The sequence below is a fragment of the Sesamum indicum genome, linkage group LG4 (genome assembly GCF_026168435.1).
Source record: "Sesamum indicum cultivar Baizhima isolate 11 linkage group LG4, ASM2616843v1, whole genome shotgun sequence".
Taxonomy (NCBI): Eukaryota; Viridiplantae; Streptophyta; class Magnoliopsida; order Lamiales; family Pedaliaceae; genus Sesamum; species Sesamum indicum.
In genome coordinates, this window is record NC_142660.1 from 15776282 (window position 1) to 15802469 (window position 26188).

A 26188-nucleotide genomic window follows, 5' to 3' on the forward strand; every position below is an offset into this window, starting at 1 on the left:
CCGTAGTCAATAGAAATTATGTACCACAGTTTTTAGTCCATAGCTATTAAAATTGTAGGCAATTATCATTTTTTTTTCTAGTGGTTGTAGCATGTTTCGAAATCGTTTGCAAAAACAATGACTAATAGTCGTTACACACGACCATGCTTAATTAGTATTCGTCTTTATTTTAACAAATTTTGATTATATTTTTTTCTCAATGTAAAACTTTTTCAAAAATTAGAAAATAAAAATATTAAAATAAATTCATAGAGAACTAAACTTGTGAAGTCCACGTCTACAGGTTTCTCTGGCATTTTAGTGTAATTTCATTGTCTCGACCGGAAATATCAATTCGTTCACGGCGCCGTAATGGCCTCAAATCACTATCATATTTTAGTGTATTAATTTATATAATTAGCCAATTTTTTTTCTCAACGCTAAGAATTGAAGTTATATGATGGTGCTCTTTAATTAATTGTTAGACTCTAAGTGCTCCCACCTGTCAAATATAAACCCTAATTCTAGAAAAGTTTTACTTCCAACTTGATTCAGCCCAAAATAAATTATGAAGGTGTATTCAAAAGCATAAATTATATTTTGTTATTTGAGCTATGTTATTTTTTATATTTTGTTATCGATTTTTTTTTTGTCAATTTATCATCTCAATTTTATGAAATTTGCACTTTGCCATATATGACCGTTTGTTGATTTTTCTGTTGGATAAATATTACATGTTATGCATATGTGAAACTATCACATTACATAATCCTTAAATAACACATGTCCACTACATGTAATATTTTTTGATAAAAAAACTTGGTTGAAAAATAGTTATAAATGACAGATTACAAAATTTCGTAAAGTTGAGATTGTAAGTTGGTACAGAAAAAGTTTGAATGCTAAAATCTAGAAGTGATTACAGTTCGAATGACAAAATATAATTAACCGTATTCTAAAACCTTAATTCCCCTCTAGATTTAAAGGAGTTCATGATTTTCTTCAAGATTTCATTAAACACATGTTGTTTCCGCTAGAAATTTAATCAAATTATATAAGACTTGAGATTAAAAAATGTGAAACGTAAAAATTGTTTCTGCAAACGATATCAAAATTTTTAGCTACAGTTAAAAAATAAGTAACATAATGAAAAATGTTAATTAATTATAGTCAATTCTATTGTGGTACGTCTTTCATGCGTGCATATATTAAATAATATTTCATATATTAAAATATATTATAAACAAGAGTAAAACATATAAACTAATATATTACATTAATAAAAAGAGAGAAAAAAAATTATCAGTCAATGTGAAATTTGAAAAGTTGAATGGATTAGTTATTTTTTAATGAAGAGCATTTTTTACTTTACAAAATATTGGTGCGACGGTATCATTAACCATTGTTTATGAGTGTGGATGAACTTTTCTTTTTATATTAATATAGATAAATAATATTGATTTATAATATTTTTTAAATTGTGATAATTTAAAATATAAAAAATAATTTATTATTTTGTGACGATTAATCTCCCTCTTTTGAAAAAAAAAAACAAACAAACAAAATCCACTTCATTCGTTGCATCAAAGAGGCATTAGATGCCAAAACATCCGCAATACACACAGGAGAAAATCATAAGTTTCATTTAAAATTCATGCTTTTGCTTAAGCAATGACCCGACAATATTATGGATTTGATCTTTTTTTATTATTAATCACTACTTTGGATTTTGTGTTGTACGCTAAAAAAAATATAATTTTGTTTTTATACTCAATTATGCTATTGTTAAAAATAAATAAAATATGGACGATACTAATTAATCATAACTGCACAACGAATATTAATCATTATTCATATAAGTGAGGCCAAAACATTAGCTACAATTAAAACTATGGCAAATATTTTTTTGCGATATGTAAAATTGTAGCCAATGCTGATTAACTCTCGCCAAAATTTAACATAGTGTTTGGATTTATGTTTTGAGTGTTTTGTTTTGGTGTTTTAGAGATAGAGAGAGAAAAATAGAGATAAATAAATGTGTGTTGGAGATAGATAGTATGTTTCGATTTATGTTTTGGGATAATTTAAAATATTTTAAAATAAGTGATGTAGGTTTGATGTTGGGATTTGGAAGACAAAATATACTGTTCATTGTCAAGTCATATCTTTTATATATATTCTTTTAAATATAAATATGTATATATAAATATTGTATGTTTAATATTATATTTTTGGGAGACAAAACACTGTTCATTATCAAATCATGTATCTTTTATATTATATATATAAGTGTATATATATTATATATAGAAAGTTGAAAACAAAAAAACCACACAGATAATGTGTAAAAACACAAAAACAAACATCAAGTGTATTTTATCTTGTTTCGAAAGATATCAAAATATGAAACCAAACATAGTGTAAGTTTTCCCTTCGATTTTGTTATACCGTGTTGGATAATATTAATTAATTATATTTTTAAAAGTCGTGAATCATAGTATAGGGACTAATATTACAAAAGATATATATACTCCAATTTAAATGATTGATATTTACTAAGAATTAATTACCAAACCAAAATTAAGTAATTATTTTGTTCACTAGTTTTATCGACTCTTTTGGTACACGTAATTAGAAGTCCACTCATTGATTGAATTAGCAGCACTCTCATTTTTAAATAAGAGAATCCTGAATTCAAATTCAGGTTGTTCCAATCTTCCAATCCCATTATACCAAAATAATAATAATAATAATAATAAAATTGAAAGTAAAATCATAAACTTCATTTAAATAAACAAAAAAAGGCATAAATTCAAAATTCAACGCAAAAGACTATCTATACATATATATACACTGATGCTATCTATACATGAATATATGACGCACACACGTACGTATTATCATAGGTATAGCGTGTTGCAATACACGATGAGCAACATTGAAATGAACATTATATATATATATACATATACATAATGATGATCCATAGACCCCTCTTAATTCTCTCTTCTCCGCCACACTTAAATCCCACACAAATTTCACGTTCTATTCCCCACGTCAACTTCAACAAGCAACACCACCACTCCCACCCCCACCCTACCCTGTTTTTCCCTTGTATCTCTTTACTTCCCAACTGTCCAGAAAAAAGGAAAGCCAGCCCCCACCACCCACCACCGTCCACCCCACCCCATCTCAACCTAGTACCGTAAAGACACCACAACTTTCATTATATATAGTGTAAAGCTGACGCTTTTCTATCGTATCAAGAAACTCTCAATTCGTCGCAAATTATGGACTGTCCCGGAGATTGGCCGGAGCCAATAGTCCGTGTCCAATCACTGTCAGAAAGCTGCAACGATGCGATTCCCGAGAGATATGTCAAACCCCCTGAGGCTAGGCCGTTGTTGGGGTCAACCCTTGACGCCAACATACCCTTGATCGACCTCGGAGGCCTACACGATGATAGCCTCCGAGAGGCAACATTGGGGCACGTGTCGGAGGCGTGTCGTGAGTGGGGATTCTTTATGGTGGTGAACCACGGGATCAGCGACGAGCTGCTGGACCGTGCTCGGGAGGTCTGGAGGCAATTCTTTCACCAACCGATGGAGGTGAAGCAGGCCTACGCCAACTCGCCTAAGACCTACGAAGGCTACGGCAGCCGGCTAGGGGTGGAGAAGGGCGCAGTTCTTGACTGGAGTGATTACTACTATCTTCACTACCTGCCTTGCAACTTGAGGGATTTCAACAAGTGGCCTGCACTCCCCAATCACCTCAGGTATTTGTACCTACTGCTCTGGCCTTCCTATACACTACACGCACTTTTCTTCTACGCTCGCTCCATTTTATATAATCCTCATCCCCACTCTAATACTCTGTTAGCTTTTTGTTTTTCATTAATTTCGAATTTTTAACTGTAATTTATTAGATAAAAATTTATTTATCGTGTGTTTGATATATAAATTATTAAAAATAAAAAAAAGTTACATGCATAACAATTTTTCTTGTCTTATATATTTGACATGTTTAATAAAACTGTACGGTTCTGCCAGCACACAACGATGTCGCATTGTCTGAAATGTGGTGCGCTTTTTAGTACTAATTGAAAACACAACAATCATTACACTGAGATTGTTTGATGAATGATGCACTGTAGGGAAGTGATTGCTGAATATTCCGCTGAAATCGTGAGACTAGGTGGGGTCTTGCTGAAAATCCTGTCGATAAATCTCGGGTTGAGTGAAAACTTCCTGCAAAATGCGTTTGGCGGGTCGGATATCGGGGCTTGTTTGCGGGTTAATTTCTACCCGAAATGCCCGCAGCCGGACCTCACGTTGGGCCTCTCCTCGCATTCGGATCCGGGTGGCATGACCTTTCTTCTGCCGGATCAGCATGTACCGGGACTCCAAGTCCGCCGTGGCGACGGGTGGATCACGGTGAAGCCGGCGCCGCATGCATTGATTGTGAATATCGGTGATCAAATCCAGGTCCTTGTTCTTCTCTCCCCTTCTATTATTAATCATTTTATTATTATTAATTAATCGTATCTTTCATTTTATGTGACTAGTTTTACACTTTAATTAATTAATTTAAATCAATAATTAACCAAAAATAAAATAGTTAGATCATGCATAATTGTCACTAACGATGTACTTTTTAGGAAAAATATTTTTTTAATCCCATAAAATAAGTGCAGAATTTCTTTCAGTACCACAATTATGACAGGTGATACTTTTAGTTTCATAAAACTCAAACCATATCTTTTTAATTTCAAAAAATGTGATTTGGGCCTTTTTAATCCCAAAAGTAGAATGCATTTTTAATCCCAACCAACTCCATTTTAATTCCGAGACCACAATGCACGCGACTTTTTGGGACTAAAAATACACGATTATGAATTTTATGGAACTAAAAGCGATACCTACCATAATTGTAATATCAAAACAGATTCTATCCTTATTTAATGAGACTAAAAAGGTACCTTTTTTTTTTCCTATTTTTCTATAATCATGTATATATAATTCTATACCCGAATTAGTGTTTTTATTTTATTTTTACTTCAATGGACTGAGAATGTGTATAAAACAGTTTCCTGAAATATACATACAGGCAACGTGAATTTTATACATATAAGTCAGTATATGAAGTAAAATAAAAAAAATTAAGTATCAAACGCAATCTACCCTTGATAAAAATACCAATAAATAAAAAAAAATTCTTGATAAAAAAATAAAATAAAAAACACAACACGGTCCTGAACTTCTTAAAATAAAGCTCACTATTCCCAAATTCGAGGGGTTGTAATTTTTTAATTAAAAGATTTTTCATCTATCGGTCACATTTAACACCCACAAAACACTATACAAAATGAATATATAAACAGTACTTTCAAAGTACAATCAATTATTTAATGATACTATAAGCTTATCACCAACAAAAGGACATCAAAATAAATGTCAACATACAAATATTCGATCCCTTATTTTAAACATACACATTAAAATCTTAAATTTACAATAATTCAAATCAAAACTTTCTTGCAATATTAAAATATTTATACATTTTTTTCTCCAACCCATCAATAATATATATATATATATATATATTGTAAAGTAACTATCATACTTATATATATATATATGCACATGTGAGATGGTCCAAAAGTGGGTCTTCATGTGCCTATGTTCCATGAATTCTAACTGAAAAAATAATATTCAAACAGCTGTAGGTATTTAATTTAATTTGGTATGATAGAATTCATGGAATACAGGCATACGAAGGACCATGTTGTGAGGAGCATCAATGTGGTTGGGCGATAAAAATCAACCCACCATAAAAACGTGCTTATATATATATAGATATAGAGAGAGAGAGAGAGAGATTTAATAGTTGTCGGGTACGATACGTCTCTCCTTCTAACAACTTAAAATCTTGGAAAACTGCTGCAAGTAGAAAAGTGGTGGGTCCAACATACACCTTCCAAATCTTTGCAATAAATTTCATATTAACTTATGCTATCTTAATAATAATTATAAATATTTTTTTATTATTTATAGAAATAATTTGTTAAAGTTTAATTGCCAGATTTATTTTGATTAGATGTTTATCTAATTTTTATGGTGAATTAATTATAATTTTTTATACTATTTTAGAATTTTTTTTTTAAATATTTTTATGAATTAAACTAGAAAAAAATTATTATTGACTACAATCAAATAAAATTAATGCAAAAATATAAATTTTCCACCAAGACAAAATTATTGCCATGCTAAGAGCCATGGTAAAGAATTTTGCCATAGCTTTTGGTCATGACAAATGTTTTAGCCACCATTATAGATACCACAACCAATAACCGTTGCATGATCGTGGTCAATGATTATTTATTGCGGTTATTTTATTTTTAATCATGGCAATTAGTTATGATTAAATGTTGTATTTTTTATAGTGAATGTACCTTATAGATTATTTATTTTAGCCAACGTTAGTTTTTTTTATATATTTTTTTAATTTAATAAGGGTAGAATAGTAAATTTTCACTTCATTGTTTAGGAGCTATGATTATTTTTATTTGAAAAAGAACGTATTTATAATTTTTAAAACAATGAAAGGGTACTCATAATTATACAAAAATCTCAAGGGAAGTAGCTGTCATTTATCCTATTAATTTTCATTTTCTTTCAATCCTATGTATAATTAGAGGGAATGATGTTATGTATTGATTCTTGTTTTTATTTTTTTAAGGTATTAGTATATATTTAATTTTAATTGGAGAAAATATATATAGAGAATGGTAGGTTGAATTTATTAATTTAATTATTGTAACAAGAATAATAAATTTTTTAATTAAATTAGGAAGTACGGAGATCATAACTTTGTTTTTAATGCTAACAAATACCTATATATGTTTAGACTATATAAATTATCATAAATATTTAAAAATATGTTATAATTTATAATTTCATGTTATTTAAAATTAGATGTATTATTTGATAATATTTTTAAAAAATAGCCGATTTTGTAATCTCTCTCTGTATCATTCTATTGCATCTTTTATTCTAATTAATATATGCAAGTCATGTACACAAAGATTACATAACTTATTTTATTTAGAGAAAGATTTTATACAGGGATCGAGCGTATATATTAAATAAAATAAATATATAATAAAATTTGAAATAGAAAATCCAATCAGATTTTTTTGAGATATGTGTTTCATTCCATTGAAATACTTGTGTAATAACAATTACTATTTACTAAACAAAGTTAAAATTTCTTCATTGGCTATAGTTTGCTAACAATTAAAATTGGTGGGCATTAAATATTAAGGGATTTTAGTATGGTATAACAAACATTAATCAATAGTAGGGATATAATTATTTTATTTGATAATTAAGATAGGTGGGGATGGAATACTTTTACATGTAATTAATTAGTATTTCTCTAATTAAAAATTTAGGCATGACTAAATTTATCATAGAATAAGTAAAAATCTGAACTTATCGTATGATGATTCATATTTGAACGAGCATGATCAATTATAAAATAGTCAAGTAGTTATTTTTGAATTTGACTAATCGAATTTGATTGAATCAAGTTCAAATTAGAAATTTTTAAAATATAATTTAAAATACTATATATCTAATAAATTCTTTATCGAGAGGCGAATACTTTGATTGTAATTGACTTTGGTTTTTTTTTTTTAATTTTAATCTAAATCTTACACCTATACAAGAAATATGAATTTTTGTTATTATTAATTATTATAATTAAATAAAAAAATCATGATTAATATTAATTAATCACAGTTGTGCAATGAGTACTAGCCGTTGTTTCTACCATCAAGGCTAAAATATTAGTCATAATTAAAAATCATGATAAATATTTTGACCATAATGAATGTTGATTAACTATAGTCAAAATTTAAATTTTTGTATTAATTTGTATACTCGTTGATATTTATAATGTGGGGAATAATATATTATTTTTTATAGTGGAACTAATATACTTATTTTTGCTTTTTAACAAATGCAATCAGGTACTAAGTAATGCGACTTACAAAAGCGTGGAGCACAGAGTGATTGTGAATTCAGCACAAGAGCGCATTTCACTGGCGTATTTCTACAATCCGAAGAGCGATTTACTGATAAAGCCAGCGAAGGAACTGGTGACACCGGACAGCCCCGCACTGTACTCAGCCATGACCTTTGATGAATATAGACTTTACATTAGGACCAAGGGCCCTAGGGGAAAATCGCAATTAGGAGAGTCGTTAAAGTCTTCAAGATGACGACTTTAATTTCGATCATCATCCTAAATTAATTGAGTATTATTATAGTACATAGCTGTATTTTAACTAATTGTACATTGATTAGTACCAACATGAGGCTAATTAATGCATATTAAGAAAATTAGAGTTATAAAGTCTCATCGTCTATATTAGTTCGTCGGATCCAACCCGACAAAGTTATGTAAAATAATTATATTTACACATTCTGATCTATGGTTTCTGTCTTTTGTATAATTACAAAAACCACCTCTAACAACAAAAAAACAAAAATAATTTGTGTAATAACATTGACGTTTTTAGAGGGTGCGTGTGTGTAATTTTTCAGAAAGTATGAGTGGTTTGTGTAAACGAAATCGACTTTTTCAATGGGTATATGTGTAATTATTCAAAAAATAAAAATAATTTATATAAATAAGTTATAAATCAAGAGGTGTAAATATAATTATCCTAAATATATTATGATTCCTTAAAAAAAGACATATATTATTATTCTTAATAATATCAAATGAAAATTTGCTGGTCTCTATTTATATACAAATTTGTGTGGACGAAACAAGTTCGCACGTGCGGGCCTTTTTAGCATAACACAAATCTATGTCGACTGAGAAATGGATGGACTGCATTTTACCTTAAATCCCACACAAATCTCTTCTCCGCCACACTTAAATCCCACACAAATTTCACGTTCTATTCCCCACGTCAACTTCAACAAGCAACACCACCACTCCCACCCCCACCCTACCCTGTTTTTCCCTTGTATCTCTTTACTTCCCAACTGTCCAGAAAAAAGGAAAGCCAGCCCCCACCACCCACCACCGTCCACCCCACCCCATCTCAACCTAGTACCGTAAAGACACCACAACTTTCATTATATATAGTGTAAAGCTGACGCTTTTCTATCGTATCAAGAAACTCTCAATTCGTCGCAAATTATGGACTGTCCCGGAGATTGGCCGGAGCCAATAGTCCGTGTCCAATCACTGTCAGAAAGCTGCAACGATGCGATTCCCGAGAGATATGTCAAACCCCCTGAGGCTAGGCCGTTGTTGGGGTCAACCCTTGACGCCAACATACCCTTGATCGACCTCGGAGGCCTACACGATGATAGCCTCCGAGAGGCAACATTGGGGCACGTGTCGGAGGCGTGTCGTGAGTGGGGATTCTTTATGGTGGTGAACCACGGGATCAGCGACGAGCTGCTGGACCGTGCTCGGGAGGTCTGGAGGCAATTCTTTCACCAACCGATGGAGGTGAAGCAGGCCTACGCCAACTCGCCTAAGACCTACGAAGGCTACGGCAGCCGGCTAGGGGTGGAGAAGGGCGCAGTTCTTGACTGGAGTGATTACTACTATCTTCACTACCTGCCTTGCAACTTGAGGGATTTCAACAAGTGGCCTGCACTCCCCAATCACCTCAGGTATTTGTACCTACTGCTCTGGCCTTCCTATACACTACACGCACTTTTCTTCTACGCTCGCTCCATTTTATATAATCCTCATCCCCACTCTAATACTCTGTTAGCTTTTTGTTTTTCATTAATTTCGAATTTTTAACTGTAATTTATTAGATAAAAATTTATTTATCGTGTGTTTGATATATAAATTATTAAAAATAAAAAAAAGTTACATGCATAACAATTTTTCTTGTCTTATATATTTGACATGTTTAATAAAACTGTACGGTTCTGCCAGCACACAACGATGTCGCATTGTCTGAAATGTGGTGCGCTTTTTAGTACTAATTGAAAACACAACAATCATTACACTGAGATTGTTTGATGAATGATGCACTGTAGGGAAGTGATTGCTGAATATTCCGCTGAAATCGTGAGACTAGGTGGGGTCTTGCTGAAAATCCTGTCGATAAATCTCGGGTTGAGTGAAAACTTCCTGCAAAATGCGTTTGGCGGGTCGGATATCGGGGCTTGTTTGCGGGTTAATTTCTACCCGAAATGCCCGCAGCCGGACCTCACGTTGGGCCTCTCCTCGCATTCGGATCCGGGTGGCATGACCTTTCTTCTGCCGGATCAGCATGTACCGGGACTCCAAGTCCGCCGTGGCGACGGGTGGATCACGGTGAAGCCGGCGCCGCATGCATTGATTGTGAATATCGGTGATCAAATCCAGGTCCTTGTTCTTCTCTCCCCTTCTATTATTAATCATTTTATTATTATTAATTAATCGTATCTTTCATTTTATGTGACTAGTTTTACACTTTAATTAATTAATTTAAATCAATAATTAACCAAAAATAAAATAGTTAGATCATGCATAATTGTCACTAACGATGTACTTTTTAGGAAAAATATTTTTTTAATCCCATAAAATAAGTGCAGAATTTCTTTCAGTACCACAATTATGACAGGTGATACTTTTAGTTTCATAAAACTCAAACCATATCTTTTTAATTTCAAAAAATGTGATTTGGGCCTTTTTAATCCCAAAAGTAGAATGCATTTTTAATCCCAACCAACTCCATTTTAATTCCGAGACCACAATGCACGCGACTTTTTGGGACTAAAAATACACGATTATGAATTTTATGGAACTAAAAGCGATACCTACCATAATTGTAATATCAAAACAGATTCTATCCTTATTTAATGAGACTAAAAAGGTACCTTTTTTTTTTCCTATTTTTCTATAATCATGTATATATAATTCTATACCCGAATTAGTGTTTTTATTTTATTTTTACTTCAATGGACTGAGAATGTGTATAAAACAGTTTCCTGAAATATACATACAGGCAACGTGAATTTTATACATATAAGTCAGTATATGAAGTAAAATAAAAAAAATTAAGTATCAAACGCAATCTACCCTTGATAAAAATACCAATAAATAAAAAAAAATTCTTGATAAAAAAATAAAATAAAAAACACAACACGGTCCTGAACTTCTTAAAATAAAGCTCACTATTCCCAAATTCGAGGGGTTGTAATTTTTTAATTAAAAGATTTTTCATCTATCGGTCACATTTAACACCCACAAAACACTATACAAAATGAATATATAAACAGTACTTTCAAAGTACAATCAATTATTTAATGATACTATAAGCTTATCACCAACAAAAGGACATCAAAATAAATGTCAACATACAAATATTCGATCCCTTATTTTAAACATACACATTAAAATCTTAAATTTACAATAATTCAAATCAAAACTTTCTTGCAATATTAAAATATTTATACATTTTTTTCTCCAACCCATCAATAATATATATATATATATATATATATTGTAAAGTAACTATCATACTTATATATATATATATGCACATGTGAGATGGTCCAAAAGTGGGTCTTCATGTGCCTATGTTCCATGAATTCTAACTGAAAAAATAATATTCAAACAGCTGTAGGTATTTAATTTAATTTGGTATGATAGAATTCATGGAATACAGGCATACGAAGGACCATGTTGTGAGGAGCATCAATGTGGTTGGGCGATAAAAATCAACCCACCATAAAAACGTGCTTATATATATATAGATATAGAGAGAGAGAGAGAGAGATTTAATAGTTGTCGGGTACGATACGTCTCTCCTTCTAACAACTTAAAATCTTGGAAAACTGCTGCAAGTAGAAAAGTGGTGGGTCCAACATACACCTTCCAAATCTTTGCAATAAATTTCATATTAACTTATGCTATCTTAATAATAATTATAAATATTTTTTTATTATTTATAGAAATAATTTGTTAAAGTTTAATTGCCAGATTTATTTTGATTAGATGTTTATCTAATTTTTATGGTGAATTAATTATAATTTTTTATACTATTTTAGAATTTTTTTTTTAAATATTTTTATGAATTAAACTAGAAAAAAATTATTATTGACTACAATCAAATAAAATTAATGCAAAAATATAAATTTTCCACCAAGACAAAATTATTGCCATGCTAAGAGCCATGGTAAAGAATTTTGCCATAGCTTTTGGTCATGACAAATGTTTTAGCCACCATTATAGATACCACAACCAATAACCGTTGCATGATCGTGGTCAATGATTATTTATTGCGGTTATTTTATTTTTAATCATGGCAATTAGTTATGATTAAATGTTGTATTTTTTATAGTGAATGTACCTTATAGATTATTTATTTTAGCCAACGTTAGTTTTTTTTATATATTTTTTTAATTTAATAAGGGTAGAATAGTAAATTTTCACTTCATTGTTTAGGAGCTATGATTATTTTTATTTGAAAAAGAACGTATTTATAATTTTTAAAACAATGAAAGGGTACTCATAATTATACAAAAATCTCAAGGGAAGTAGCTGTCATTTATCCTATTAATTTTCATTTTCTTTCAATCCTATGTATAATTAGAGGGAATGATGTTATGTATTGATTCTTGTTTTTATTTTTTTAAGGTATTAGTATATATTTAATTTTAATTGGAGAAAATATATATAGAGAATGGTAGGTTGAATTTATTAATTTAATTATTGTAACAAGAATAATAAATTTTTTAATTAAATTAGGAAGTACGGAGATCATAACTTTGTTTTTAATGCTAACAAATACCTATATATGTTTAGACTATATAAATTATCATAAATATTTAAAAATATGTTATAATTTATAATTTCATGTTATTTAAAATTAGATGTATTATTTGATAATATTTTTAAAAAATAGCCGATTTTGTAATCTCTCTCTGTATCATTCTATTGCATCTTTTATTCTAATTAATATATGCAAGTCATGTACACAAAGATTACATAACTTATTTTATTTAGAGAAAGATTTTATACAGGGATCGAGCGTATATATTAAATAAAATAAATATATAATAAAATTTGAAATAGAAAATCCAATCAGATTTTTTTGAGATATGTGTTTCATTCCATTGAAATACTTGTGTAATAACAATTACTATTTACTAAACAAAGTTAAAATTTCTTCATTGGCTATAGTTTGCTAACAATTAAAATTGGTGGGCATTAAATATTAAGGGATTTTAGTATGGTATAACAAACATTAATCAATAGTAGGGATATAATTATTTTATTTGATAATTAAGATAGGTGGGGATGGAATACTTTTACATGTAATTAATTAGTATTTCTCTAATTAAAAATTTAGGCATGACTAAATTTATCATAGAATAAGTAAAAATCTGAACTTATCGTATGATGATTCATATTTGAACGAGCATGATCAATTATAAAATAGTCAAGTAGTTATTTTTGAATTTGACTAATCGAATTTGATTGAATCAAGTTCAAATTAGAAATTTTTAAAATATAATTTAAAATACTATATATCTAATAAATTCTTTATCGAGAGGCGAATACTTTGATTGTAATTGACTTTGGTTTTTTTTTTTTAATTTTAATCTAAATCTTACACCTATACAAGAAATATGAATTTTTGTTATTATTAATTATTATAATTAAATAAAAAAATCATGATTAATATTAATTAATCACAGTTGTGCAATGAGTACTAGCCGTTGTTTCTACCATCAAGGCTAAAATATTAGTCATAATTAAAAATCATGATAAATATTTTGACCATAATGAATGTTGATTAACTATAGTCAAAATTTAAATTTTTGTATTAATTTGTATACTCGTTGATATTTATAATGTGGGGAATAATATATTATTTTTTATAGTGGAACTAATATACTTATTTTTGCTTTTTAACAAATGCAATCAGGTACTAAGTAATGCGACTTACAAAAGCGTGGAGCACAGAGTGATTGTGAATTCAGCACAAGAGCGCATTTCACTGGCGTATTTCTACAATCCGAAGAGCGATTTACTGATAAAGCCAGCGAAGGAACTGGTGACACCGGACAGCCCCGCACTGTACTCAGCCATGACCTTTGATGAATATAGACTTTACATTAGGACCAAGGGCCCTAGGGGAAAATCGCAATTAGGAGAGTCGTTAAAGTCTTCAAGATGACGACTTTAATTTCGATCATCATCCTAAATTAATTGAGTATTATTATAGTACATAGCTGTATTTTAACTAATTGTACATTGATTAGTACCAACATGAGGCTAATTAATGCATATTAAGAAAATTAGAGTTATAAAGTCTCATCGTCTATATTAGTTCGTCGGATCCAACCCGACAAAGTTATGTAAAATAATTATATTTACACATTCTGATCTATGGTTTCTGTCTTTTGTATAATTACAAAAACCACCTCTAACAACAAAAAAACAAAAATAATTTGTGTAATAACATTGACGTTTTTAGAGGGTGCGTGTGTGTAATTTTTCAGAAAGTATGAGTGGTTTGTGTAAACGAAATCGACTTTTTCAATGGGTATATGTGTAATTATTCAAAAAATAAAAATAATTTATATAAATAAGTTATAAATCAAGAGGTGTAAATATAATTATCCTAAATATATTATGATTCCTTAAAAAAAGACATATATTATTATTCTTAATAATATCAAATGAAAATTTGCTGGTCTCTATTTATATACAAATTTGTGTGGACGAAACAAGTTCGCACGTGCGGGCCTTTTTAGCATAACACAAATCTATGTCGACTGAGAAATGGATGGACTGCATTTTACCTTAAATCCCACACAAATCTCTTCTCCGCCACACTTAAATCCCACACAAATTTCACGTTCTATTCCCCACGTCAACTTCAACAAGCAACACCACCACTCCCACCCCCACCCTACCCTGTTTTTCCCTTGTATCTCTTTACTTCCCAACTGTCCAGAAAAAAGGAAAGCCAGCCCCCACCACCCACCACCGTCCACCCCACCCCATCTCAACCTAGTACCGTAAAGACACCACAACTTTCATTATATATAGTGTAAAGCTGACGCTTTTCTATCGTATCAAGAAACTCTCAATTCGTCGCAAATTATGGACTGTCCCGGAGATTGGCCGGAGCCAATAGTCCGTGTCCAATCACTGTCAGAAAGCTGCAACGATGCGATTCCCGAGAGATATGTCAAACCCCCTGAGGCTAGGCCGTTGTTGGGGTCAACCCTTGACGCCAACATACCCTTGATCGACCTCGGAGGCCTACACGATGATAGCCTCCGAGAGGCAACATTGGGGCACGTGTCGGAGGCGTGTCGTGAGTGGGGATTCTTTATGGTGGTGAACCACGGGATCAGCGACGAGCTGCTGGACCGTGCTCGGGAGGTCTGGAGGCAATTCTTTCACCAACCGATGGAGGTGAAGCAGGCCTACGCCAACTCGCCTAAGACCTACGAAGGCTACGGCAGCCGGCTAGGGGTGGAGAAGGGCGCAGTTCTTGACTGGAGTGATTACTACTATCTTCACTACCTGCCTTGCAACTTGAGGGATTTCAACAAGTGGCCTGCACTCCCCAATCACCTCAGGTATTTGTACCTACTGCTCTGGCCTTCCTATACACTACACGCACTTTTCTTCTACGCTCGCTCCATTTTATATAATCCTCATCCCCACTCTAATACTCTGTTAGCTTTTTGTTTTTCATTAATTTCGAATTTTTAACTGTAATTTATTAGATAAAAATTTATTTATCGTGTGTTTGATATATAAATTATTAAAAATAAAAAAAAGTTACATGCATAACAATTTTTCTTGTCTTATATATTTGACATGTTTAATAAAACTGTACGGTTCTGCCAGCACACAACGATGTCGCATTGTCTGAAATGTGGTGCGCTTTTTAGTACTAATTGAAAACACAACAATCATTACACTGAGATTGTTTGATGAATGATGCACTGTAGGGAAGTGATTGCTGAATATTCCGCTGAAATCGTGAGACTAGGTGGGGTCTTGCTGAAAATCCTGTCGATAAATCTCGGGTTGAGTGAAAACTTCCTGCAAAATGCGTTTGGCGGGTCGGATATCGGGGCTTGTTTGCGGGTTAATTTCTACCCGAAATGCCCGCAGCCGGACCTCACGTTGGGCCTCTCCTCGCATTCGGATCCGGGTGGCATGACCTTTCTTCTGCCGGATCAGCATGTACCGGGACTCCAAGTCCGCCGTGGCGACGGGTGGATCACGGTGAAGCCGGCGCCGCATGCATTGATTGTGAATATCGGTGATCAAATCCAGGTCCTTGTTCTTCTCTCCCCTTCTATTATTAATCATTTTATTATTATTAATTAATCGTATCTTTCATTTTATGTGACTAGTTTTACACTTTAATTAATTAATTTAAATCAATAATTAACCAAAAATAAAATAGTTAGATCATGCATAATTGTCACTAACGATGTACTTTTTAGGAAAAATATTTTTTTAATCCCATAAAATAAGTGCAGAATTTCTTTCAGTACCACAATTATGACAGGTGATACTTTTAGTTTCATAAAACTCAAACCATATCTTTTTAATTTCAAAAAATGTGATTTGGGCCTTTTTAATCCCAAAAGTAGAATGCATTTTTAATCCCAACCAACTCCATTTTAATTCCGAGACCACAATGCACGCGACTTTTTGGGACTAAAAATACACGATTATGAATTTTATGGAACTAAAAGCGATACCTACCATAATTGTAATATCAAAACAGATTCTATCCTTATTTAATGAGACTAAAAAGGTACCTTTTTTTTTTCCTATTTTTCTATAATCATGTATATATAATTCTATACCCGAATTAGTGTTTTTATTTTATTTTTACTTCAATGGACTGAGAATGTGTATAAAACAGTTTCCTGAAATATACATACAGGCAACGTGAATTTTATACATATAAGTCAGTATATGAAGTAAAATAAAAAAAATTAAGTATCAAACGCAATCTACCCTTGATAAAAATACCAATAAATAAAAAAAAATTCTTGATAAAAAAATAAAATAAAAAACACAACACGGTCCTGAACTTCTTAAAATAAAGCTCACTATTCCCAAATTCGAGGGGTTGTAATTTTTTAATTAAAAGATTTTTCATCTATCGGTCACATTTAACACCCACAAAACACTATACAAAATGAATATATAAACAGTACTTTCAAAGTACAATCAATTATTTAATGATACTATAAGCTTATCACCAACAAAAGGACATCAAAATAAATGTCAACATACAAATATTCGATCCCTTATTTTAAACATACACATTAAAATCTTAAATTTACAATAATTCAAATCAAAACTTTCTTGCAATATTAAAATATTTATACATTTTTTTCTCCAACCCATCAATAATATATATATATATATATATATATTGTAAAGTAACTATCATACTTATATATATATATATGCACATGTGAGATGGTCCAAAAGTGGGTCTTCATGTGCCTATGTTCCATGAATTCTAACTGAAAAAATAATATTCAAACAGCTGTAGGTATTTAATTTAATTTGGTATGATAGAATTCATGGAATACAGGCATACGAAGGACCATGTTGTGAGGAGCATCAATGTGGTTGGGCGATAAAAATCAACCCACCATAAAAACGTGCTTATATATATATAGATATAGAGAGAGAGAGAGAGAGATTTAATAGTTGTCGGGTACGATACGTCTCTCCTTCTAACAACTTAAAATCTTGGAAAACTGCTGCAAGTAGAAAAGTGGTGGGTCCAACATACACCTTCCAAATCTTTGCAATAAATTTCATATTAACTTATGCTATCTTAATAATAATTATAAATATTTTTTTATTATTTATAGAAATAATTTGTTAAAGTTTAATTGCCAGATTTATTTTGATTAGATGTTTATCTAATTTTTATGGTGAATTAATTATAATTTTTTATACTATTTTAGAATTTTTTTTTTAAATATTTTTATGAATTAAACTAGAAAAAAATTATTATTGACTACAATCAAATAAAATTAATGCAAAAATATAAATTTTCCACCAAGACAAAATTATTGCCATGCTAAGAGCCATGGTAAAGAATTTTGCCATAGCTTTTGGTCATGACAAATGTTTTAGCCACCATTATAGATACCACAACCAATAACCGTTGCATGATCGTGGTCAATGATTATTTATTGCGGTTATTTTATTTTTAATCATGGCAATTAGTTATGATTAAATGTTGTATTTTTTATAGTGAATGTACCTTATAGATTATTTATTTTAGCCAACGTTAGTTTTTTTTATATATTTTTTTAATTTAATAAGGGTAGAATAGTAAATTTTCACTTCATTGTTTAGGAGCTATGATTATTTTTATTTGAAAAAGAACGTATTTATAATTTTTAAAACAATGAAAGGGTACTCATAATTATACAAAAATCTCAAGGGAAGTAGCTGTCATTTATCCTATTAATTTTCATTTTCTTTCAATCCTATGTATAATTAGAGGGAATGATGTTATGTATTGATTCTTGTTTTTATTTTTTTAAGGTATTAGTATATATTTAATTTTAATTGGAGAAAATATATATAGAGAATGGTAGGTTGAATTTATTAATTTAATTATTGTAACAAGAATAATAAATTTTTTAATTAAATTAGGAAGTACGGAGATCATAACTTTGTTTTTAATGCTAACAAATACCTATATATGTTTAGACTATATAAATTATCATAAATATTTAAAAATATGTTATAATTTATAATTTCATGTTATTTAAAATTAGATGTATTATTTGATAATATTTTTAAAAAATAGCCGATTTTGTAATCTCTCTCTGTATCATTCTATTGCATCTTTTATTCTAATTAATATATGCAAGTCATGTACACAAAGATTACATAACTTATTTTATTTAGAGAAAGATTTTATACAGGGATCGAGCGTATATATTAAATAAAATAAATATATAATAAAATTTGAAATAGAAAATCCAATCAGATTTTTTTGAGATATGTGTTTCATTCCATTGAAATACTTGTGTAATAACAATTACTATTTACTAAACAAAGTTAAAATTTCTTCATTGGCTATAGTTTGCTAACAATTAAAATTGGTGGGCATTAAATATTAAGGGATTTTAGTATGGTATAACAAACATTAATCAATAGTAGGGATATAATTATTTTATTTGATAATTAAGATAGGTGGGGATGGAATACTTTTACATGTAATTAATTAGTATTTCTCTAATTAAAAATTTAGGCATGACTAAATTTATCATAGAATAAGTAAAAATCTGAACTTATCGTATGATGATTCATATTTGAACGAGCATGATCAATTATAAAATAGTCAAGTAGTTATTTTTGAATTTGACTAATCGAATTTGATTGAATCAAGTTCAAATTAGAAATTTTTAAAATATAATTTAAAATACTATATATCTAATAAATTCTTTATCGAGAGGCGAATACTTTGATTGTAATTGACTTTGGTTTTTTTTTTTTAATTTTAATCTAAATCTTACACCTATACAAGAAATATGAATTTTTGTTATTATTAATTATTATAATTAAATAAAAAAATCATGATTAATATTAATTAATCACAGTTGTGCAATGAGTACTAGCCGTTGTTTCTACCATCAAGGCTAAAATATTAGTCATAATTAAAAATCATGATAAATATTTTGACCATAATGAATGTTGATTAACTATAGTCAAAATTTAAATTTTTGTATTAATTTGTATACTCGTTGATATTTATAATGTGGGGAATAATATATTATTTTTTATAGTGGAACTAATATACTTATTTTTGCTTTTTAACAAATGCAATCAGGTACTAAGTAATGCGACTTACAAAAGCGTGGAGCACAGAGTGATTGTGAATTCAGCACAAGAGCGCATTTCACTGGCGTATTTCTACAATCCGAAGAGCGATTTACTGATAAAGCCAGCGAAGGAACTGGTGACACCGGACAGCCCCGCACTGTACTCAGCCATGACCTTTGATGAATATAGACTTTACATTAGGACCAAGGGCCCTAGGGGAAAATCGCAATTAGGAGAGTCGTTAAAGTCTTCAAGATGACGACTTTAATTTCGATCATCATCCTAAATTAATTGAGTATTATTATAGTACATAGCTGTATTTTAACTAATTGTACATTGATTAGTACCAACATGAGGCTAATTAATGCATATTAAGAAAATTAGAGTTATAAAGTCTCATCGTCTATATTAGTTCGTCGGATCCAACCCGACAAAGTTATGTAAAATAATTATATTTACACATTCTGATCTATGGTTTCTGTCTTTTGTATAATTACAAAAACCACCTCTAACAACAAAAAAACAAAAATAATTTGTGTAATAACATTGACGTTTTTAGAGGGTGCGTGTGTGTAATTTTTCAGAAAGTATGAGTGGTTTGTGTAAACGAAATCGACTTTTTCAATGGGTATATGTGTAATTATTCAAAAAATAAAAATAATTTATATAAATAAGTTATAAATCAAGAGGTGTAAATATAATTATCCTAAATATATTATGATTCCTTAAAAAAAGACATATATTATTATTCTTAATAATATCAAATGAAAATTTGCTGGTCTCTATTTATATACAAATTTGTGTGGACGAAACAAGTTCGCACGTGCGGGCCTTTTTAGCATAACACAAATCTATGTCGACTGAGAAATGGATGGACTGCATTTTACCTTATGTGAAAATACTAACAGATCGAAAATATGATTTTCAAAATTTTTTAAAAAAAGAAGATCACTGTCTCCTCCTCAATAATTCACAAGGATCTCATTGTTCTGTTTATTTATTTATTTAGGATAATGTTTCGCCTATTAATATTTTTTCAGTGCAGTCTCTTGCATTTATTTTGCTCAAAAATTATTATTGTCGATTAGTAATTTTAATATTTTTTAATAATCTTATAATTATATTTTTTTCCATTTAACTACCCACTACTCTACATTTATTTCTCATCATATTTTTCACATCAAAATTCTTTTTATATACTCAAAAAATCACGTACAATAATAACTAGTTAAATATAATCTGAACAGATGTCGACATAATTTAGATTTTGGGCGCAGCTGAACTTTAAATATCATCACATGGTTCATGGATCATGAGCAGAAACAAACAAGTACGATGTCGCTTTTGCCTTAGCTTGATAGGACGTAAAGACACGTTGCATGTCGTCTAAAGTTTTCTTTAGGAGTTAAATATATATTTTGCCCTCTTATTTATTTTTGATAAAATATTTAATTTTTAAAATAATAAATATAACATTTACTCCCGTCAATTAAAAATTTGAATAATACTGTCCTTATATTATATATATATATATATTTTATGTTTAATTAAAATATTCTTAATTTAGAAAATATATTTTAATTATAATGAAATACAATATAATTATTAATTAAATAGTTCAATTTTTATTATATTTTACATACTCAAATTAAGTAATGAATTAATGAGTACAAATAAATACATAAAAAGAACTTTCATGTAAAAGATTTTCTTGATTTGGTAATAAGATTAAGTTATTAACTATTTAATCTTTTATATAAAAATGAATAATTATATATATGTTTCTTAAATATATATGTTTAGAAAATATGGAAAAGCATATTAATTTATTCTTAAAGTGTTTAACTTTTGGTTAAGTATATATATTCTCAATTTCTTTTTAACAGTATACTTGTCAAAAGGTATTATATTAATTTTTTGCGGATCTATAACTTATTACTCCGCTTTTAATTTAAATTCTTCACTTATTAAAAAATATTTTTAGTTAGAAAATAATTTGGTGATGATTTAATATATAAAATACTAAAATATAAGGAATAATATAATTATTCAAGGCATGAGAGACAATTTCATCTAATTAGGGGATAAGTGTTATTTTTATTAATTTAGGGGGTAAATATTACATAAAGAATAGTTTAGAGAGTAAAATGTATATTAACCATTTTTATTATATTTTTTTAATATAACACATTGTCTCTATCTGCATATCATAAATAATTTTTTATATTTTAAAATATCTAAAAAATAGAATAAAATATATCAACAAAAACAATGTCGTTTTGACCCCTTAAATACATTGAAAATTACGACAACACCACATATATAATACAATTTTTTTTTTCGTCCTTCAAATATTTTCTTCTTTTTTTTTTTTGGTCTTTTTTTGGATTTTTTTCCTGCTTATTTTTTAATTCTTATACGACATATTGTTATTATATTATTTTTTAATTTATTATCTTAGATACTAAAGTATTTATTATTTTGCTTTTTCCCCATTTATCTGTTAAGAAGAAAAAAAATATTTTAGTATTTTTAATGTATCACTATATAAATAAATAAATATTATTTTTATTAATAAGTATGAATGCGAAAGAAAAGAAATGCACTATTCTTAGTATTCTATGCAAATATTTTTAAAATCGTTCATATATTTATTGGTAAATGAATATAAAAGAAAAAAAACAATAATCTTTTATGCAATCAGAAAAAAAAAAAAAAAACTTTTTTGCGACTAATAATGCAAATCAAATATAAGTTAAGGAGTGATAACAATTTATCCCCTTATGATATTGCATATGAGCAAATTATCCCTTTATAAAAAAGAATAGCAATTTATGCCCTTCTATTTTTTAAAATGGAACAATTTACCTCCCTATTTAAAAAGGTAAATCGCTGTATTTTAGAAAATCAAGGAGTCAAGTTGATATTTTCTTTTTATAGGAGGGTAATTTGCTCATTTACAATATCACAGATGGTTGCTTGCATTTTTCTCATAAATTAAGTAAAACAAATCGACTATCTTTCTTTCAGCTGATTTTGACTATAAGAAATTAATTAAAGTCGCTAAATTCTTAAGAAATTAATTAAGATTGAAATCTCATAAATAAGTTAAAGATCATGTGTTCTAGTCTCATCAGACGTACGGGTGTTTATCTCACTTAATATATATTTATTGCCTATAAATTTATTAATTGAATTGATATATTTCTCAACTTATTAATATTAATATAATATATAATCACCATTTTCATAAAATAAAATAAAATCTTGAAGAAATAAAGTTAATTTCCGAAATTTTCAAATGCTTTTGAGGATAATTAACATTAACAAAAGCCATCAATCAAGAGTCGAGTCTCTTGCAATTTCGTGTCCGACTTTTCCTGTTTTCACGTTATTATTATTTTTTTTTAATATATTCTAAGACCAAAAAGTATTACTTTAATCATAAACACAGTAAAAAAAAAATTTATTAAATACTAGCATGAAACTCGTGCTATGTACGAAAAATATAATTTTTTTATAGTATTTTTCTAAATTTTGAATTAAAATAAAAGTACGACGTAATTTAATATCAACGGTCTATAATAATATATTTATTTATACAAAATTTAATATTGAGTTATTTATTCATTAGTTTGTTTTATTATAATTATGTCTTAGAGTCAATATTGAAGGCAAACATTCTAATTGCAGGTTGTTAAGGAGGATAATAGTACCAAAACATGTTTACGAAAGTCGCCTTGCATTTTATATAGGGAGAGGTGCGTCCTTTCCGGTCCTCTCGTACTAGGGAAAGGTCCTTTTAATGCTCTAACGCCCACATCGGATATGGACCGAACTAACCCTTTGTAATTTAAAAAATTATGTCTAGTACCCTAATGTTTGCTTTCATCCCACAAATAAGTCACTTGATTAATTAAAATTTATCAAATTTATTGATAGTAATTTAAAAAAATCGGTTATAAATCAATATTTACCCTCGATTGATTTATTATTAATTTATAGTAGGTTAAATAAAAATTTAATGATCAAATTATCCTTATACATCTTGATTTATTAATACATATGAAGAGGTATATCTTCACCTAGTCAGAAAAGAAATATTTAACTTCCAATAATTCAGTAACAAGTCAATCGAAATAAATATATAACTTTGCTTGGTGACCCAAATGTCTGCTATCTGACATGGGATCTATGCCTTCTGGATTTGGATAGTGAAATAACATGCATCACCAGTTGTTAGGCTTGTTGTGGTTATTTTCATGGTGAAAACCTTCGGGAATTTGAGTAAGTTTTCTTAATAATTATATATATGTTTTTTTTAAGAATACACAATCATAAATCACACGTTTTTTTTATGGAGGTCCCTAGTAAATGCAGGGGTCAATGTGTCAGAGGATATATAGATCCACGTATTCCAAGGCCTATACTTAGATTCAAAATCAATAATTGCAATAGTAGAGTTGTCGGGGCGAAAAAAAACGACATTGAACCTTGTCTTTGTGTGTCATTTTAACTGTTTAACCCGCAGCATATTAAGTTGAAGAGATGATAACCTTTCTTTCTTATTTTGATTAGTCGAGAGTGCACTACAAAAATTAAAATAAAATAGAAAATGATTATCCCTTACACTATCGTAGTAAATCAATACTACTTATCATGACCAAACAAATTCGATACGAATAATTAAATTTTGACCACTCTTAATCGACATTCGCTACAGTTTTATCTATGATTGAAATATTTTGCCACAATTTTTAACTATATCAAATGTTTTTGGTCTCCTTTGCAAAACAACAATTAACAGTTACTGTGCAGCTGTAATTAATTAATAGCCCGCACAATATTTTACATTTTACCATAGTAATTAACCATAATAAAAAATCATATTTCTTATGTTAGTAACTGAACGTGAAATAAAAATCGTAAATCAAATATAACATGACCATGAATTTTATTTTGTGAAATAAAGTTAATTAATTTGTCAAATATTCAAAATGCTTCGGATAATTACTTTCACAAAAGCCATAAATCAAGCCCGTCTTGTTCTGTAATATAATTTCGTGCTCAACTTTTCCTATTGTACTATAAATTATTTAACTTGTTCTAACTACCACTAATGTTATTTTAATCACAAACATTGTAAGAAAATTGACAACAACAACAACCGTCGATTATGACTTATTTTTATATGATATTTTCTATTTATTTATTATTATTTATGCGTTAAGGTCAATCCCAACTACAATAATTATTGAGGACAAACAAACATGCTTATGAAACACATGTTGGATACTGTGGCCTCTTTGTTATTAATGTACGTCTATATAATTACACAAAAGGAAAGCTGTCAGCGGATTGAATTTTCTATTTTGACTTTTATTATATTTTATATGTATGCATCATGTGTATAAACATTACGTCATCAAACTTATTTAGAAAACATTTTGTACATGTGCATGGCGTGTATATTCCTACAAGAAAATAGAATTAGGGGGAAAAAATACGAAATGAAAATTTTAACAGTCACTAGTTATATATATTTAGTGACGATATTATTTATTTTATCACAATAATGAATTTTAAGATTTTAATAATTATTATTATTTTGTAATAACTGTTGTTACAAAGAATTAGTGACAAAAAAATGTGCACGAAAAGTTGTCATAAATATAATTAGTGTCACATATATAATGACGACATACAACAAGTATTTATTGTATTTAGTGACAACTTTATGTACAAGTTTTGTCAGTTGTCACTAATAATTATATAATAATAAGATTAAAATTAGTCACTTAATACATATTTTTAGTGATAATTTTAAAAAAATCGTCACTTAATATTTTATCACTAATTAATGTTATATTTTGTTTAGTGTATATGTGAAATAAAATTAAAAATACAACAGAAATTGCAATGATAATGAGTCGTTGAGTATTTCATATATTTTCTATCGTAACTGGAATAGTTATGATCATGATTGACTGGAATTGGGATATTTTTTTAGATCCGGATAATATGATGACTCACTGCATAGTCTCTATATAAGACTATTCATTAAATAATGCTAAATTTGGTCGGCTGCATAATTCTACAATTATATTAATATAGAATGATTTTTTTAACAATTTAAATTTTTAAATAAAATATTCATTTTATATGGTATGAGAACCAGACCGAATAAGAGATACTGAGTTTGAATCTCTTGTTAAGATATTCATATTAAGCGTAAATTATCTACCACCTCCCCTTATAAGATTTGACATGATTACAAATACCTACTCGTTGTTTGAGAAATTACGAATTTCTCCTAATTTTAATATTC

At 29.0% G+C, this 26188-nt stretch overlaps 3 protein-coding genes across 3 annotated transcripts; all 3 read left to right on the forward strand.

Moving 5' to 3' along the window:
- Positions 1-2974: 2974 nt before the first annotated feature.
- On the forward strand, positions 2975-8474 carry LOC105160891 (jasmonate-induced oxygenase 1). Its single transcript, XM_011078397.3, has 3 exons — positions 2975-3754; positions 4133-4463; positions 8012-8474. The coding sequence occupies exons 1-3, from the start codon at positions 3270-3272 to the stop codon at positions 8261-8263; spliced, it is 1068 nt and encodes a 355-aa protein (XP_011076699.1). The 5' UTR covers positions 2975-3269; the 3' UTR covers positions 8264-8474.
- A 432-nt stretch (positions 8475-8906) lies between these two features.
- Positions 8907-14402, forward strand: LOC148788508 (jasmonate-induced oxygenase 1-like). Its single transcript, XM_088880150.1, has 3 exons — positions 8907-9680; positions 10059-10389; positions 13940-14402. The coding sequence occupies exons 1-3, from the start codon at positions 9196-9198 to the stop codon at positions 14189-14191; spliced, it is 1068 nt and encodes a 355-aa protein (XP_088736276.1). The 5' UTR covers positions 8907-9195; the 3' UTR covers positions 14192-14402.
- Positions 14403-14834: 432 nt separating this feature from the next.
- LOC105155247 (jasmonate-induced oxygenase 1) lies at positions 14835-20330 on the forward strand. The gene is made up of 3 exons (XM_088880148.1): positions 14835-15608; positions 15987-16317; positions 19868-20330. The coding sequence occupies exons 1-3, from the start codon at positions 15124-15126 to the stop codon at positions 20117-20119; spliced, it is 1068 nt and encodes a 355-aa protein (XP_088736274.1). The 5' UTR covers positions 14835-15123; the 3' UTR covers positions 20120-20330.
- Positions 20331-26188: the final 5858 nt, after the last annotated feature.

Bases quoted from the DNA above. Each gene is read 5' to 3' on its own strand.
- LOC148788508 (XM_088880150.1), top strand. From the start codon at position 9,196: ATGGACTGTCCCGGAGATTGGCCGGAGCCAATAGTCCGTGTCCAATCA. The intron at 9,681-10,058 runs GTATTTGTACCT...GATGCACTGTAG, and splicing joins GCACTCCCCAATCACCTCAG to GGAAGTGATTGCTGAATATT. The intron at 10,390-13,939 runs GTCCTTGTTCTT...AAATGCAATCAG, and splicing joins ATATCGGTGATCAAATCCAG to GTACTAAGTAATGCGACTTA.
- LOC105160891 (XM_011078397.3), top strand. From the start codon at position 3,270: ATGGACTGTCCCGGAGATTGGCCGGAGCCAATAGTCCGTGTCCAATCA. The intron at 3,755-4,132 runs GTATTTGTACCT...GATGCACTGTAG, and splicing joins GCACTCCCCAATCACCTCAG to GGAAGTGATTGCTGAATATT. The intron at 4,464-8,011 runs GTCCTTGTTCTT...AAATGCAATCAG, and splicing joins ATATCGGTGATCAAATCCAG to GTACTAAGTAATGCGACTTA.
- LOC105155247 (XM_088880148.1), top strand. From the start codon at position 15,124: ATGGACTGTCCCGGAGATTGGCCGGAGCCAATAGTCCGTGTCCAATCA. The intron at 15,609-15,986 runs GTATTTGTACCT...GATGCACTGTAG, and splicing joins GCACTCCCCAATCACCTCAG to GGAAGTGATTGCTGAATATT. The intron at 16,318-19,867 runs GTCCTTGTTCTT...AAATGCAATCAG, and splicing joins ATATCGGTGATCAAATCCAG to GTACTAAGTAATGCGACTTA.